This window comes from Chiloscyllium plagiosum, unplaced genomic scaffold, assembly GCF_037043375.1.
Source record: "Chiloscyllium plagiosum isolate Xiang-an unplaced genomic scaffold, Cpla_swu_hap1 HiC_scaffold_2, whole genome shotgun sequence".
Classification (NCBI taxonomy): domain Eukaryota; kingdom Metazoa; phylum Chordata; class Chondrichthyes; order Orectolobiformes; family Hemiscylliidae; genus Chiloscyllium; species Chiloscyllium plagiosum.
This window is the reverse complement of record NW_028270140.1, coordinates 33,354,019-33,371,593: the sequence shown is the minus strand read 5'-3', so window position 1 is coordinate 33,371,593 and position 17,575 is coordinate 33,354,019. Positions and strand designations below refer to the sequence as shown.

At 37.8% G+C, this 17,575-nt stretch overlaps 2 protein-coding genes across 2 annotated transcripts in view; one reads left to right on the top strand and one right to left on the bottom strand.

Annotated features, from left to right (window-relative positions):
- abhd17b (abhydrolase domain containing 17B, depalmitoylase) overlaps positions 1-17,575 on the top strand; it is a 65,537-nt gene that overhangs the window by 18,532 nt on the left and 29,430 nt on the right. The window lies entirely within an intron of this gene.
- The window catches only part of LOC122563096 (TBC1 domain family member 15), a 204,816-nt gene continuing 193,808 nt past the window's right edge, over positions 6,568-17,575 (bottom strand). Inside the window, exon 10 of the mRNA XM_087995905.1 lies at positions 6,568-6,753. Within this exon, the coding sequence (XP_087852031.1) occupies positions 6,639-6,753 (115 nt within the window). The 3' untranslated portion in view covers positions 6,568-6,638. The remainder of the gene's footprint in view (positions 6,754-17,575) is intronic.

Sequence of the window (17,575 nt, the reverse complement as noted above, 5' to 3'; positions counted from 1 at the left end):
GTATCTGTGAAGAGTACTGGAAAAAGGGCAAACTGTAGTTATTTTCCACACAACTTTACTTCCTTATTGTGACCTTACTATGTTTGTTACGCTTGTATTTATTGTTAGGACATTGTACACTGGACTTTGCTGAAATTGTAGCCAAGCCTGTGAAGTTTATTATTTTAGACTGCTAATTAATGCCAAAATGTAGACATGGCTGTGCTTTACAGGCACTATTTTAATGTGCCTTAAAGTCTGAAAGGCAACATTCATTCTGGAATCGACAACCAACTCAAAGAAAAGAATGGACTTGCCATTTAAGGGTCATGTCTTCACACCTTTATATGTCTAAATTGTGATACACTGGAGTATTTATTTTAACGCAATTATAAAGATTGAAAGGACTTTTTTTTTACAGAAGAGAGAAACAGGAACAAGTCATTTATCACCTCCAACTTGTGCCATTTATTTTGATCGTGAAAGATCAACAATTTAATTCAAATTCTATTTCGCTTTATCCCTGAATACCTTTTATCAAAAGTCCATCTTGGATTTTAAAGTTAACAATTGATCTAGCATCAACTACAGTATGAGGAAGACATTTCGAAACAATAACCACCCTTTGTGTATTGATTTATTTCCCAAATTCACCATCACAGCTGCTTGAGCTACAGTGCCATTGTTAGGCCTAAGCAGTGAGTTGAATGTAGCTCCCAAGGTCTCCCTCACAATTTGTCTGAATATGTTGATGTCCAGAGTTGCATCCTCAGACACTGATGATTTGAAGATGCAATAAGTGAAAGAAATTAGTGAATGCGTAGCTGGTGGCTTGTAAAAGTCAATTCAAGATGCTAAGAAACTGGAAGTAGAGTTTTGTAAAACAGCATTTGGACTGTGGTTTTATAGCAGGCCTATTCAATGTGTTGAGGCAGGGGAATAAAAGAACAATTGTCTTCTGTCATGTGCAACTGTGGTAGGGGTAATCTTAGCTTCCTTCCCTTGCATGATAAGTTACTTATCCTATATCAAGGAAATGAGGAAGATCACAATCTGACATTGTCAGTTTGCTGCTTTTACCTGTGTACATACGTAGACTTTATAAATTATATTATCTTGATGAGGAAGTATGGAGAATTACTGGCGTAAGATGGCTTTTGAAGTGTATTGTAGGAATGTGGTACCATCTGTGATGGGTGTTAAAGATTTTCATAAACCTAGTGGAAAAAGTTAGGAGCAAGGAGGTCCACTTAAGGATAAAAAATAAATGGCTAAAGGAATATGTTAAATTTAATTCAGTTGGTGTTGTACACAAAAACATTTTCTTTGTTTTTACTTTGAAGATGGAAATAATTTTAACTTATCTTTTACAATAAAGTGCAAGGAGAGAGAAACTGAGTTAATGTTTCAAGTCCAAACCAATTCTTTGAAGATGAGTCACATTAGGCTCTAAATATTAACTCTGTTTCTCTCCTCTGATGTCACCAGCCTTGATGAGTTTCTTCAGCACTCTCTATTTTTATTTCAGATTCCCAACATTCTCAGTACTTTTATCTAATTGCTTTACACACTTACTTAACATGCTCACATAACTGAACATTTATGATATTGAAGAGGATGTAGTCGAGAGAATCCTCAGATTGAAAGCTAGGGCTATGTGTTATGAGCACTTGCTTGTTGGCGAAACATAATTTGAGTTAATCAAGTTTATGTCGATTGTTGTACTGGTCTTATCATTTAATTTCAATTTCTATGAAGTTTCCAAGAGGAATCTTTGAAGTGCAGAAGAGAACCTTCCTCATTAGTTAAGCATGTATAACAGAGGCATGATTGAGTGGGATCAGGATATTTTATCGAGTCACCCTGCTAATCCTTCTACCACAGATTTTCCAGAATTTTGCTGGCAGTAGCTATGTGATTTAAGTTGCTAATACAAATTCTTACTGATCAATTGCTTGTGCCCACAATATGTGTGTGGCAGTGTGCCATCTGTGTTGACAGTGTCAAGGGGTGTGTTTGACATATTGGAAGCATGCCTTGTCAAAAGAAACTTGAATCATTAATAGACACCAGAGATGTGTATCTCAGATTCTTGCATTTATGCAATGTTTTAGGAGAGAACAGCTACAGGGAAATATATTCAAAATTTGTTTCTCTGATGGGCAAGCCATTCATATAATTATTGATTTCAATTATGTGATAAAGAAAAGCTAAGGGGGGTTTGAGAAAGTAGGGTGTCAAACTGCAACGGGCAAAATGTTGCTGGGTGTTTTAATTTTTATAAAAGCACGCCGCACTATCTGTTGAAACAATTTACAGAGGAGCATCGATTATCCGGACGAGATGGATGGGCACTGTTTTGTTAGGATAATGGACTATTCGGATAATCAATTTTACCTTAAACAATGGATGCCAAACTGATCTAATGCTGTGCTCTACCAGAGAATTTAAATCTATAATTTTAATGAGTCTGCTTTTTTAAACAAATTAATCTTTGCATTCTGCAAATTATAGGTTCAACTGAGAAGGACGAAACCCTTACCATCTCTCAAATATTGTATATGAAATCCCAGCATTAAATAAGGTCCTGAACAGCTTCTATGTTCGCAAGAACATTTGTCAGTTTCCAGGAACTCAGAAAGACAGACGCACCGCCTCGCGGCTTTACTTTCTCGGTCATTTCTTTCATGAATGGCCTGCTAAACCGATGAAAATGCTGTAAAACATTTACTTTTGCAAAGAACTGTGTAACTAAACCTTACCTTAAAAAAAATCCAGTCGCTGGTGCTTGAGGTGCTTGTGTTTCTTTGTTTTTGCCCGCGTTTTCACATCATCTTCAGTATAGGTAAACTGAATACACTTACCTCTTTGATGTAATGTTTTTTGCGGGACCTTGAAATCTTCGGATAATATGAAATTCAGATAATTGATATTCGGATAATTGAGGTTCCTCTGTAAATTAACGAATGGGTAGATCACACTGAAAATTGCATGAATGTCTGTAATCGTTAAGATGGCTAGATTTTGGTTTCCAAGTGGCATAGGTCTCCAGTGTGAGTACTAAACTTAGTGCCTATTTACTTGCAAATTGCTGCTGGTGTGGAACTCTAGTTTTGCAAACTAAACTAAAGTGTATATGGATGTATATATGGATATACCTATCTAAAGTTGGCAATATAATTTGCATGGACAAGTGTTGAACTCGTGATGAAAGTTGTAATTGTAGATTACTCTTGCGATAGCAGTTGGTCAAGTGATGAAAGAATCCAGAAATAGCAAGCATTAATTTTCTTTCCTGCATTAATGTAATTTATTGGCAAATAGTTTGACTTTAAAATTTCAAAACAGTGTTTATAATCTTTGATTTATTTAAGCATAAAAATAACATTTCATTTAAAGTTTATCCAGTAGTACTTGTACTTATCATAATGCTGTAAATGGGAGTGCTTTCTAACTTTATACAATGGTATGGAATGTTTTATTTTGTAGGATCAGTTTTGAAAAAGAGCTCTCTAACAGCTTAAACAAGACTTAACCAGTGCAGTAGATTAGAGAAAAGCTGATTTTTAAACAGCTGGGGATAGACTGGGGAGAAACAAGAATTGTGACAGCATCAGTAAATAATGTTAAAAATCTCACACCGGGTTACAGTCCAACAGGTTTAATTGGAAGCACACTAGCTTTTGGAGTGACACTCCTTCAGGTGGTAGTGGAGGGCTCAATCCACTATCACCTGATGAAGGAGCGTCGCTCTGAAAGCTGGTGTGCTTCCAATTAAACCTGTTGGACTGTAACCTGGTGTTGTGTGATTTTTAACTTTGTACACCCCAATTCAACACCAGCATCTCCAAATCATTAGTAATCAATGATCTACAACATCAGTGGAAGACATTTTAAGTGTTGTTAAGAATCTAGGAAAAATGTATTCTGTCAAAAATTAAGACCAAACCAAAGAGGCATTATGGATGAGTCAGTGTTTACCAAAGAGATGGATTGGAGGGTGGGGATATGACATCGGAATATGAAATAAGACAAGTAAACTAAAAAGGGATAGAATGTGTAGTCCAGAAGGCTTTTGTCTGCACATTTTAGCACAATCTATGGAAGAGACATTAGAGCAATATAAATGTTTAGTAATGTTCTAATTGTACTTAAGATGGGCACTAGAACGTGAGCAGTATTCTGTAGGCCAGTTCTGAGGAAGGGTCACTTAATCCGCAACATTAACTGATTTCTATCCACAGGCGCTGCCAGACCTGCTGACTTTTACCAGAAATTTCTGCTTTTGTTTATATTGACTTATACGATAGTTCACATAATTAATATTAACATTAATGATAGAAAGTATACCTGATTTCCAACCTAAAAAGTAAATAGAAAACCATCCTTAAACTAGAACTTGGCTCATTTAGTGAGCACAATAGTGGCTTGGACAGAAGATTGTTTGTTTGGCTAACAGGAAATAGAGTGCAAGAATAAGTGTGTCTTTCTTCAGGCTGGCTGGTGCTGGAATCTCAACAGTTTACAATTTTTATATATATGATTTGGATGAAGTGATCAAAGGTTTGGTACTTAAATTTGCTGATGGATGGATAGAAAAGTGACACAGGAAGAGAATATAGGGAGTCGACAAAGGGATATAGTTAGGACGACAGAGATCTGAAAAATTAAGTACAATATGGAAAAGTGTGAAATTTTCCATTTTAGTAGAAAAATTAAAAAGCATATCACCGAAATGCTGAGAGTTTACAGAGTTTATCTGGATGTCTTTGTGCATGAATCACAAACAGTTATAATGCAGGCACAGTAAGTAATTCGGAAAGCTAATAGAATTTAATCATTTACAAGGGAAATTGAATACAAAAGTAGGGAGGTGATGGTTCATTTGTACGTGGCACTGTTGAGACCAAATGGAGTTTGGTGTAAAATATTTAAGGAAAGATGTAAATATATTGAAAGCAATTCAGTGTAAACTAATACTTGGAATGGATATGTTGATTTATGAGAAAAGACTGAATAGGCTAGGCTTGTATCTCCTAGAGTAGTAACAGGTGCCTTGATTGAAACATAGAAGTTCCTGAGGGGTCTGACTGTAAAGATTAAGTTTCTTTTAATGGGCGAACTTCGATCGAGGGTGTCATTATTTAAAAACAAGATGGTCACCCATTTAAGACTGATGAGGTGAATTTTCTTTTTCTCACTGAGGGTCATAAATCTCTGGAGTTCTGCTTCCACCACCATTTGGAGAAAAAGAATCCTTTTAATATTTTGAAAGCAGAGGAGGTAGGTAGATTGGCTCTTAGTAAGCAAGAAACTAAGAGGTTATCAGGAGAAGTCAGCAATGTGAAGAAATCATATTGAAATCAAGGGGTACTGCACATACGCTGCCTGATTTATATGTTTGTAGTTTAATGTAGTGTACGGTGAGCAAAATAGATAGTTGGCTGGCTGAAAGACTGGAAACAAGGTAGGGCTTGCTTTTAGTGGGCTACCTGAATGCAAGCCTGAACTACAGCATCACAAACTCCATCGTAAGCAAAACTTGGAGCTAGATACCCAATTCATCCTTTCTGGAATCTGCTTTGGACCTGTTAGCACCAGTATGAGCTAACGCCAAGGAGACAGTTGCTGTGTGGCAGCATACCACTTACATGCTGTAATTTGGAACTATGAATAATATAGGTAGATGCTCCAATTTTCTTTTCATCATGTGGCTGTCCACGAATCTCTCCAATACTTGCTGTCTGCCATTTGTGTCTTGGAACTGTTCACAAGTTGATACTTGATTTGTTTCTGCATTATGAATGCATCTTACTTGGCTATCACATCCTAGTGTGGGATTGAGTTTGGACCTTCTAATTCAGAGACAGAGGTGCTACTAACTGCACCAAACCCTAAAGTAAAGAAAAGTTTAGCTGTTAAAAATGCTGAAGGTAGGAATGTGTCCCTTTTGAGAATCAATAGTGGTACCAGTGTTTTTGCAATTTATATCAACAGTTTAGACTTTAGTAACAAGCACAATTTCTATGCATGCAAATGACATCAAATTGATGGGCTGGGTGAGAGATAATTATAACAAAGGAAAATGGCACCAAGTTGCAATGTAAGTTTTCAGAATGGAATATAATTGAATGCCACTACATACTTATGAGTCATTGTATTTGACAAAGACAGCAAAAAGTTTGCAAATAACCTGAAAGATAATCTCTGATTTGGGTAGATCTTAGAGGGCAAATACACATTGATAAGTTTGTGGTCAGAGTGGTGTACCAAGAGGTCACTTTGTGGGTGTCCTAACAGATACTACTACACTTAGTCGTCCATAAATGAAGAAGTAATGACAGCTTGTTGGAAGAGTGTGGTAATGATCATTGGAGATTTTAATCTAGATTTCGACTGGGGAAAGGTCGTCTAGTTGAGTTCATAGAATATTTTCAAGATCGTTTCTTAGAACAGCATGCTCCTGGGTGACCAGAGGACAGGCTATTCTCGCTTACTATTGTGCATTGAGAGAGGACTAACTAATGATTTCAAATCTAATGTGTCTGTAGGTAGCAGTGACGATAATCTGACTGAATTTTATATTCGATTTGAGTATATGAGAAGTGAGTCTGAGACTTTAAAAATTTGATTGACGGAGCAAGGTGCCCAAGATTCCATCATGTGCACGGTCTGTTGCTAAGTGTAGGAGGTTCTGCTTTCCACAGTGCGGCATAGAACAAACACCTTCTGCTTGAGGAGGGCTGCCACACTGTCGTCACAGCCCAGCACAGCCTGCAAAAACAAAAATTTGAATAAGGACAATTATGATGGCACGAAAGCAGAGCTGGTTACAATGAAATAGCAAAAAGCATTGGTCAATAGAGATGCAGTGGCAGACGTTTATGGGGCTATTTTTGAATATTTGCTTGTTGAAATGGATCTATTGCAAGGCACACATCCACCATCTGTGGTTAACTAGAAATAAATTAAAGCAAAGCAAGTAATTGTGCAAAGACCTGGTAGGTTAGATGAGTGGACAGAATATATAAAAAACAGCAAAGTATGATCAAAAATAATGAGGTGGGAAATATTAGAGTATGAGAAAAAGCTAAGTGTGAAATATTTTAAAAAAAACTGCAAGAGTTACAATAAATATTTTAAAGAAGAGCTAACAGTGAACATTGGGCCTATAGAAAATCAGAATGGAGAATTAATAATGGAAAGTAAAGAAATTTGCATGTGAGCTGAACAGGTAGTTTGCATAAAGTTTCACTATGGAGGACTCAAGTTACACCCCAGAAGCAACAATAAATCCAGAAATAGGAAGGAGGAACCTTGAAAACCATAATCACAAGAGTCCGTGAATATTTTAAAGTCACAGGTAGAGTTTTGTTCAGAAAGTGTTTGAAGTAGCGGGATAGGTTAAATCAGATCAGCTGTGATCTTACTGACTAGTGGAGCAGAATAGCTGCTGTCTCCTAATTTGTATGATCTCATATAGATTTTCATATTAATATGATGGTTTTAAAAATAATGAACCAAAGCAGATTTGAAAGCAAGCAAAGTTACACCAAACTTTAATGAAGTGCTGTGTTTAGTTTTGGTAACCATATTATAAAGAAAATCATGGTATCACTGGAGAGGATGCATAAAAATGTATAAACATGGTATCAGAAATGCAAAGTTATGATTAGATTAGATTACTTAGTGTGGAAACAGGCCCTTCAGCCCAACAAGTCCACACCGACCCTCTGAAGAGCCACCCACCCAGACCCATTCCCCTACATTTACCCCTTCACCTAACACTATGGGCAATTTAGCATGGCCAATTTACCTAACCTGCACTCACCCTACCCTGTCCTTGGACTGTGGGAGGAAACCATGCAGTCAGATCCAGGTGCCGGAGCAAGAGGTGCGGGCCCTGCAAGACCACATCGACGATCTCTAAAATCGAGGTCCGAGGATAAATCTTCGAATTGTCGGGCTTCCAGAAGGTGAAGAAGGTGAGCAGCCAGTCAGCTTCTTTGAAAGCTGGATGCTGAAGATTTTGGGCCTTCACATGGAGTCCAGCAGGCTGCTGATTGAAAGGGCTTATCGGGTTACAGTGCACAGGTCAGGGCCAGTGCAGCGCCCCCGCCCGGTCCTACTGCACTTTCACTCCTCTAAGGTCAAGTAAAAGAAGTCTGCAGATTACTGCGAAAGGATCCGCAGTCACTGCTGTACAAGAGGTCAAAAATTTCTTGGCAGCTTTAATTCGAAAGAGGAAATCCTTCGATTAAGAGGCTGAGAAACCTGGGTATCCAGTACTCCGTGAGGTACCCTGCAATGCTCCCTTTCACCCACAAGGACTCAGTTTATACATTTGACTCAGCGGATAAAGCAAAAATCTTTGTAGACACTTTAAAATAGAAGGACTAGCCTGAAGAATATGGTTAATGTTTGTCTCTTTTTCCCAAGTTCTCCCTTCACTTTTTTTCCTTTCTTTGTCCCTAATAATTTCTTTTTTGGAAAAAAAATTGTTCCTTTTTTTTATATAACTGGATTTTATAATGGGAAATTTTGTGGATGTTCTTTGTCTCCTATTTTTTTGTTTGCTCTCTTTCTCTTTTAGTCACAGGTAGGGGTGACATGAAGGCAGGGATGGATGGAGTGCTCATCCTGACTTTGTCTTTTCTCGGTTGATTTAAGGATCATCTCCTTGTTTTTTTTTCTTGCCCAAGGCTGGGGCACAGTCCGGGCTTGAAGGAGCTGTGAAGGACAGGACAGGGTAGGGTGAGTGCCCCCTATGGGCAGGGGGAAGAGTCTTCCGTTCAAGATTTTACAGTTGGTTTTCTTTGTAGTTTTTTGGTAGTAGTAGTTGTTTATAGTTATGATAGAATAGTTTTGTATGCATAATTTTTCTACTCTGCATTTTTATTTACTTGTGCTCGGCGCTTTGTAAGCAGGGTTCTCCCTCCCAGGGGTTCAAGGGTCTCTGAAGGGAATATGGCTAAGTGTCTTGTTAAATGGTGCACCTGGAACATCAAGGGAAGTCATTTGCCTGTTAAAAGGAAAAAAGTGCTTTCGAGCCTTAAGAAAGAAAGGGTTGACATTGCTCTGTTGCAGGAAACCCATCTTGATGATGGGGCACACCTGAAGCTACAATAGGGGGGTTATGACTGGGTATTCTTTTCATCCTTTACTACTAAAAGTAGGGGAGTGGCAATACTTATCCAGAAAAATCTTCCATTCACATTATTAGAGCAGGTGAAAGATGAGCAGGGATGATTTGTGATAATTAAAGCCCTGATACATGGGGAGGAATATGGCATTTTAAATGTCTACTGTCCTCCACGCATCCCCTCAAATCTTTGATTACTGCTTTCTCTAAGCTGAGTGTCCTTGGAAAACGACGTATTATTATATCAGGTTGTTTTAATTGTCTTTTTGATCCAGCAGTGGACAGGATGCATAGTGGCCCCCAACTATTTCGCAGGCCAAGCAAGTGGCTGACTTATGCGAGGAGTTGGGGCTGGTGGACATTTGGAGATGTCTTCTCCCTACCGGCAAGGACTTCACCTTTTTTCAAACCCACATGAATGTCACGTGAGGATTGATTTCTTTCTGGCTCCCTCTGCCCTTTTGGATTCAATTATGGGTTGTAAAATTGGGAATATAGCTATCTCTGATCATGCGGCGGTGTATTTGGAAGTTAAGGCCAAGAGTGAGGGGCTAGGTTTGCGGTACTGGCATTTGGACTCTTTCCTCCTTAAGGATTCAAAATTTGTGGTATACATTTTAAAGGAGTTTCAGGAATTCTTAACTATCAACTCAGGCACAGCTAGTAGTCCATCTATGCTATGGGAGACCGCTAAGGCCTTTGCTAGGGGTTTATCTATTTCCTATTCACTAGCTGGAAACTACGCAAGGAGGAACAGCAGCGAATAATTGAGACGCGGTTGAAAGCCGCCAAGGCGGCACATTTTGCACAGCCTTCGGTGACTGAGCGGATCATGGCCCTCCGGGCTGCCTTGAATGCAATACTTACACAATATGCAAAGAAAGACCATTTTTATAAGACCTGGCAGTCCTACTTGAGTTATTTGGATATAGATTTGTCAGCTATCTTAACTAGGGCGTTTGTTTAACCAGGATGGTTAGGTTTGTCAAGCCCTGGGCCCTGGAGGGGGTATTCCTGAGTTAATACGAGTACATATACGATGCTCCTGTTGTTTTGTTTGGGAGCTTTGCGCCGAGCATAGCTGTTTTGTGGGTTTTTTTGGCTTTGTTTTTTTTTTATCTATTGGTTGCTTACTTACTTATTGGTATTGCTTTATACAGTGTTGGGGTTTGTTTTGTATTATAGGGTAGGTTAGTAGTTAGGCAGTAGTTGTATTGTAATTTGTGGGTTTTTTCTCTTTATTATACTAATTTGTTATTGATTTTATTTTTCAATTATTTTGTTTTTTTTAAATTTTAAAAAATTTGCTAATATATTTACAATAAAAGTGAATAATATGAATTCATTTAAGTAAAGCTAATACCTTCCTCCATTTCTTTCTCATGCTGATGTGAATAGCATGAGACATTTAGAGTGGGAGGAGGCTTAAATGGGGCATAAACACAATATAGACTAGTTAGGCAGAATGGCTTGAGTCCATGCTGTATGTTGTAAGTATGGCTATGCATTCTGATTTTTGAATTGCATTCACCAGAATTTGTTCAACATTACAAGTCAGTGGAACATAGGAGGGAAATGGCCGTTTAAGTTTGTAAATGTCATGTTTCTTTAGATTGTGGTGCACAACACATTTGAAATGAAAACTTTTAAAACAAAATGTTCTCCAGAAGCTGGAGACAAATTGAAGGTCTTTCTATATGTTAGCTTGACTAGCATTTATGCTGCTTATACCACGTGTAGCATTATTAAACAAATGCAAACAAATTGACAACACCCTATTATCTAGAGCAGCAACCGTTCAAATATTAATGGGGATCTTTCTGTCAACTTATTGAATGAGTGTTATTTGTCAAATTATTCATAAGGTATTTTTTACATTTTGTTGCAAAGTGAGGCATTGCCAATTTGTTTGTCAGTTTCTGATATAGGTTGGGAACTGTGTTCTTCCAGCCACGAGAATGATTGAAGAGTTATGTTCATGAAAATATTGTATTAAGATCTGTAACAACAACTTAATGAAATAAAAGCTTCTCTTTGGGTGTTTTTGTTGGTAATTTCATTTGAGTAAGCTTTGCAGGGTTTTGCTTAAGAATTGCCAGTGTTTAAATTTGGCAGTGTGTTGGTATAGAAACTCTCTCATACCTGATTCTACTTGAAAGGCAAAGCTTTCTTTGTAACGATATAAATGTTTTCACATTGAATGGTCTTCAGTTTGCAAAGCAAAAAGCTGTTTGAGGATTATTAGAGAAATACAGTGCTGTTTAGCAATAGTTAATATTGCTCTGTGAAAGTCATTAAGGAAATAAAGTACTCTGAAGAGATTTTCTTAAGGTGCAATTGTTTTCCAATTTTATATTACCCATGCATTTGCTACCTTCAGACTTGACTATTCAGATGTGCTCTTAGATGACCTCCCTGTCCTACCTTCTCTAATCTTTAGATCATCTAAACTCCTTACCAGTGTCATATTTCATTCACCAGTCTTCTCAACACTATCTTTCAAGTCCCATAAAAAATCTACCTTGCTGATCTACATTAAAATTCTGGCAATCCATTGCTTAACCAAAGTTAAAAGTTCTTGTCCTCATTTTCGAAATCCCCCACCTGTTTCCTACCTATAATCTGCTCCAGTCAGATAATTCTGAGATCTCTGCACTTGGCTAATTCTATTCTGTTGAGCATCACTGATTTTTATTGCTCTACCAATTTATTCAATTGTTAAGATTCTAAGTTCTGGAATTCCTTTCCTGAACATCTCTACATATCTCTCTTCCCCTGTTAAGACATTCCATAGAACCTTGACTGAACTTCTTTCTTTGTAGCTAAGTGTCAAATTTTGATTTTTAAAGATCCTTTGAAAATGTTGACATGCTGTATTACATTAAAAATGTTGTATAAAAGCTTGTTGATACTATTATCAGCATCCGTGGATCAATAAAGCTTAAAACTGCATTAGGGCTAAAGAAACTGTGCAGTATGAGATTTATGCTCACCTATAATCAAAGTATTTAACTCTTGCAAACAGAACCATGATAAATCAGTATGTAAAATTATTAGGTCCACTGCCCCAGAAGTTGAAGTTACTGGCTAATTGGTGGTTTCTGATCTGTGATTAGTTTCAGGTTAATGTGACTAATATTGAAGAACTTATTGCTTTACAACAGCAGATCAAAACTGTTTTGGGCAATTTGTCATGGTGGATTAGCAAGACTTTGGAATTTTATGACTGTCTGGCATCATATAGTTATAGAGATGTACAGCATGGAAACAAACCCTTCGGTCCAACTCGTCCATGCTGACCAGATGTCCTAAATTAATCTAGTCCCATTTGCCAGCACTTGGCCTATATCCCTCTAAACCCTTCCTATTCATATACCCACTCAGATGCCTTTTAAATATAGTGACTGCACCAGCCTCCACCACTTCCTCTGGCAGCTCATTCTATACACGCACCACCCTTTGCATGAAAACATTTCCCCTTAGGTTCCGTTTTAGATGTTTCCCCTCACTTAAACCTATGCCCTCTAGTTCTGGACTCCGCCCCCGGAAAAGACCTTTTGCTATTTGCCTTATCCATGTCCCTCATCATTTTATATACCTCTAATGTCATCCCTCAGCCTCCAACACTCCAGGGAAAACAGCCCCAGCATATTCAGCCTCTCCCTATAGCTCAAACTCTCCAACCCTGGCAACATCCTTCTCAGTCTTTTCAGAACCCTTTGAATTTTCACAACATCCTCCCTATTAGAGGGTGACCAGAATATTCGAAAAGTGGCCTAATCAATGTCCTATACAGCTGCCAACATGACCTCCCAACTCCTGTACTCAATGCTCTGACCAATAAAGGAAAGCATACCAAATGCCTCCTTCACTATCCTATCTACCTGGGACTCCACTTTAAAGGAACTATGAATCTGCTCTCCAAGGTCTCTTTATTTAGCAACACTCCCTCGGACCATACCATTAAGTGTATAAGTCCTGCCCTGATTTGCCTTTCTAACATGCAGCACCTCACATTTATCTAAATTAGCATTTGAGAAAAATCTCTGTCCATTTTTAGTTTTTTTTGGAGCTGTTGGCTGATTTGAAGATTTGGATATTATCTGCTAGTTAGTTGGTTTAATCCAAAAAGGAGAACAGCATTAGCAAAGCAACTAATCTTTTCCAACTTTAATCACAATTATATCCTGAACTCTGTTGTTTCATATTCCCACATATCAGACATGGCTTAATTGTTTAAATACAAGGACTATTAAGCCATGAAATGCATTAGGTTTGTAATCTGTATGGAGGTATACTATGTCCTGAGCAATACCAAACCTAGACTCTAATAGTGCATAAGTATATGATGAAAAAAGCCTTTCTCTTCCTCACTGAATCCAGAATTTTCATGTTCAATTTCTAATCTTTCCAGGAAGAAATAGGGACTAAAGACAGTAAGCAAAATGTTTGCAGTTATACAAAATGCTGCAGCAGATCAGGTTTGCAGTTCTTATTTTTATCTTGGCAATACTTGATTGCCTCTTGCAGTGTTGCCCTTGGGTTTTGTGGTTTCTTTTTGTGGTTGTACTGCGACTCACCAAGGAGCCTATTCACATGATATTCCAATTGATAGCGTTCATCAGGCGCCATCCATCCTGTTTTGAGAGTTGCCTAACTGCTACTATATCCTGTACTTTGCAGTTTAATTCATCTATCAGACCTGATTAACATAATTGAAAAATCACATGCAACATATCACCATTTACTTGTGCTTTAAATGTTTAAATTGAAATTTCAGTTTGGTTCACGACAATTTGAATATAAAGCTTCAAAACGTGTATGCCACATGAATTACTGTCATTAATGGAATATATGGGTTCACTCCAATATGGGGGAAAAAAAAAGTTGATATTAAAATTTCATGACATTAATTGTGAAATTATACATGTTTAGCTTAAAGAATAACGAGAAAGGTTCTTTCCTAGATTTTAAAAAGGAAGATTCAAACAATCCATTTTTCAGGCTTATTGGGGTGCATTTGCCTCATATTGTTCTGGTAGGGGTTAACATAGTTTGAACAATCTGGACACCAAGAATATCCCTTGTGTCTCTGGCAGTAAATATCAACCTTCCCAATAGCACTGATATCCTGCAAATCACTAATTTACAAAAGCTTGTAGTATGGTTAGGTCACTTTTGGAATATTGCTTGCATTTCTGGTCTCCTTCCTATCTGAAGGATGTTGTGAAACTTGAACGGGTTCAGAAAAGATTTACAAGGTTGGAGGATTTGAGCTACAGGGAGAGGCTGAATTGGCTGGGGCTGTTTTCCCTGGAACGTTGGAGGCTGAGGGGTGACCTTACAGAGGTTTATAAAATCATGAGGGAAATGCATAGAGTAAATAAAGCAAGTTTTTTCCCTGGGATGGGGGAGTCCAGCACTAGAGGGCATAGGTTTAGGGTGAGGGGGGAGAAATCATAAAAAGGACCTAAGGCCCAACTGTATCATGCAAAGGGTGGTGCGTGTATGGAATGAGCTGCCAGAGGAAGTGGTGGAGGCTGGTACAACTGCAGCATTTAAAAGGCTGATGGATGGGTATATGATTAAGGAAGGGTTTAGAGGGATATGCACCAAGTGCTGGCAAATGGGGCTAGATAAGGTAGGCTATCTGGTCAGCGTGGATGAGTTGGACCGCAGGGTCTGTTTCCGTGCTGTACATCTCTATGACTCTGTGACAAAAATTGCAAACAATAGAATTTAATTCCAATTTGGCATGGGCAAAATGTACTTATTTAGTGTTTCTTTTCCTATCTCTTATTACACTTTTCATCGCTTACTGTAGTTGTTCATTTTGCAAAATATTTTCATGTTTTTCAGTAAAATTTTGAATAATACTGTACAAATGAAGGTAATTTTTCAAAATTACACTTCTACCATTACACTAAACTTTATTTTAAAATACATAAGTGCAGGTATTGCCTTCAGAGCCAACTTTTGGCTAAGTAAGACTCTTAATATGTTTTTTTAGTTCTTCTATAATAGCTTTAATGAAGAGGACTTTCAAGTGCAATTATGAATTACAAAACTGTAATTCATAATTGCACTTGATTAATCTGTTGATTAATCATGTTATCTATTGACACTTCACTTGGGATGTTTGGTCATTTCATTTCACTCACTGCTACATTGTTTAGCTTATTGAAAGGTGTTCATTGATTCTAAATCTCTTCAATTGGTAGCACATTGCAATGTGTTGAGTTCATACTGGAATGTATTTCAGTTAATCAGATCTGATGCAGTTGAAATCACTTCGTATTTAAGGTGCACTTGTTCTCAGAATGTTAGAGGTACATTATTTTTAAAGAGCTCGTTTAAACAAAGGTACAGTCAGCAGTGCTTGTTAAATTTCAGCTGTGCTTGATGGAAGTATAGTGGAGATCCTTATTGCAGTGCCGCTGAGCCAGAAGCTTGGGACTGAAGTCCACATAAAGATTTGATAGTCAAAGGTGATCTGTTCATAACGCAACCACGTAGGTTGAGTATCAACTTGTGAATCCTTCCAACATATGTGAGCTGCAGGTGGTAAAAGTAGAGGATTTTTGCACTACCAGCAACCATGTTTTGTGCTGTGTTGGCCCTCTTAACTGCCTTTGAAATTGCCTAGAAAGCCACTCAATTCAAAGGAAACTAGACAAGGACAAACGCTGGCATTGCCAGCAACATCCATATTCTCTCGAAGTGCAAAGGAATAGAGTTTTGATTATATTACAAGGCTAATAATAACCTAGTGAATGAGATTTCAAACCCAACCATGACACTTCTTTAAAAAATTAATTCAATTTCTTTTAAAAGAAAAATAAACATCAATGAAACTTTTCAGCTATTATAGACATCTAGCTTACCAAAATCCTTTACGATTACCTGCTTAAACTCTTAAACCCTCTCCTAAAACAAACCTGTTTGAGCACCTCTGCTATTAATGTGACTTTGTGAAATGTTTTTGTTTGACAGTGCTCCTGTGAGGCCCTTCTGGATGTGTTACTATATTAAAGCTGCTATAGTACATGAAACAGACCCTTCGGCCAACCATGTCTGCATTAGCCATGATGCCATTCTAAACAGTGCTATCTGCCTGTGGTTCATATTTCTCTATTCCCTGCCTGTTCATGGGTCTACTTAAATGTTGCTTAAACATTGTTATCATATCTGCTTCCACTGCTTCCTCAACAGCGTGTTCAAGGCAACTACTGCCTTTTGCATTTTAAAAAAAAGTGCCTTGTATGCCTCCTTTAAACGTATGTCCTCTCACCTTAAACTTATGCCCTGAAGTAATCTACATTTCCACCTGGGGAAAAAAGGCTTTTGGTATCCATTCCTCATAGTTTTACGTACTTTTATCTAGTTGCCACTCAGCCTCCCAAGGTCTAGCAAACAATCCAAATTTGACCAACCTACCCTAAGAAGTAATGTACACCAATTGTGGGAATCTCCTTTTGCACCTCTCCAAAGCATCCCCATCCTTTAGAGTGGCAGTCAGAACTGCGCACAATACTCCAAATATGGCCTAACTATAATTGTATACAGCTACAACATGACTTGCCAACTTTTATATTCAAGCTATATAAATAAAAGTTTCCTGGGGTTTTTTTCCCTTTGGAGTGTTCCATTATCTCTGCAGTGTCTGAACCTAACCAGGAATACTAATTGAGGAATTAGGCATTAGTTGATAGTTATGAATCTGAGTATGATTCTATTTATCTATTACTTCGTTAATCTGCAGGAACCTTTCAGTTTTGCTACCATTCCCAATTGTTAATCAGGAGGGCATTTCAGAATTGACTATTTCTTCAAATTTTGATTTGATGGTTGTGTTAAATGAATGCTTAATCCACTTTTATTCCATTTCTTTGCAGTGGTTTGATGTAACTGAATGGCAGCTAGCCAACTTCAGAAGGAAGTTGGGAGTCAGTCACATTGTTGAGAGTCTGGAGTCTGATGTGTAAGGACATCAGGTTTCCTTCAGAAAGGATTTTGGTAAGCTAGATGTCTATAATAGTTGAAAAGTTTCATTGATGTTTATTTTTCTTTTAAAAGAAATTGAATTAATTTTTAAAAGTGTCATGGTTGGGTTTGAAATCTCATTCACTAGGTTATTATTAGCCTTGTAATATAATCAAAACTCTGTTCCTTTGCACTTCTATAGAATATGGATGTTGCTGGCAATGCCAGCGTTTGTCCTTGTCTAGTTTCCTTTGAATTGAGTGGCTTTCTAGGCAATTTCAAAGGGCAATTAAGAGGCAAACACATGCCTAAATCTGCAATAGGCCAAACCAGGTAAGGACATCAGATTTCCTTCCCTAAAGGACAGAGAATTGGATGGGTTTTTGTAACAATTGAAGATAATTTCCATGTTCACATTGCAGCTGGAATATAAAACCAGTATCTGTAATGATGGGAATTGAATCCGTGTCC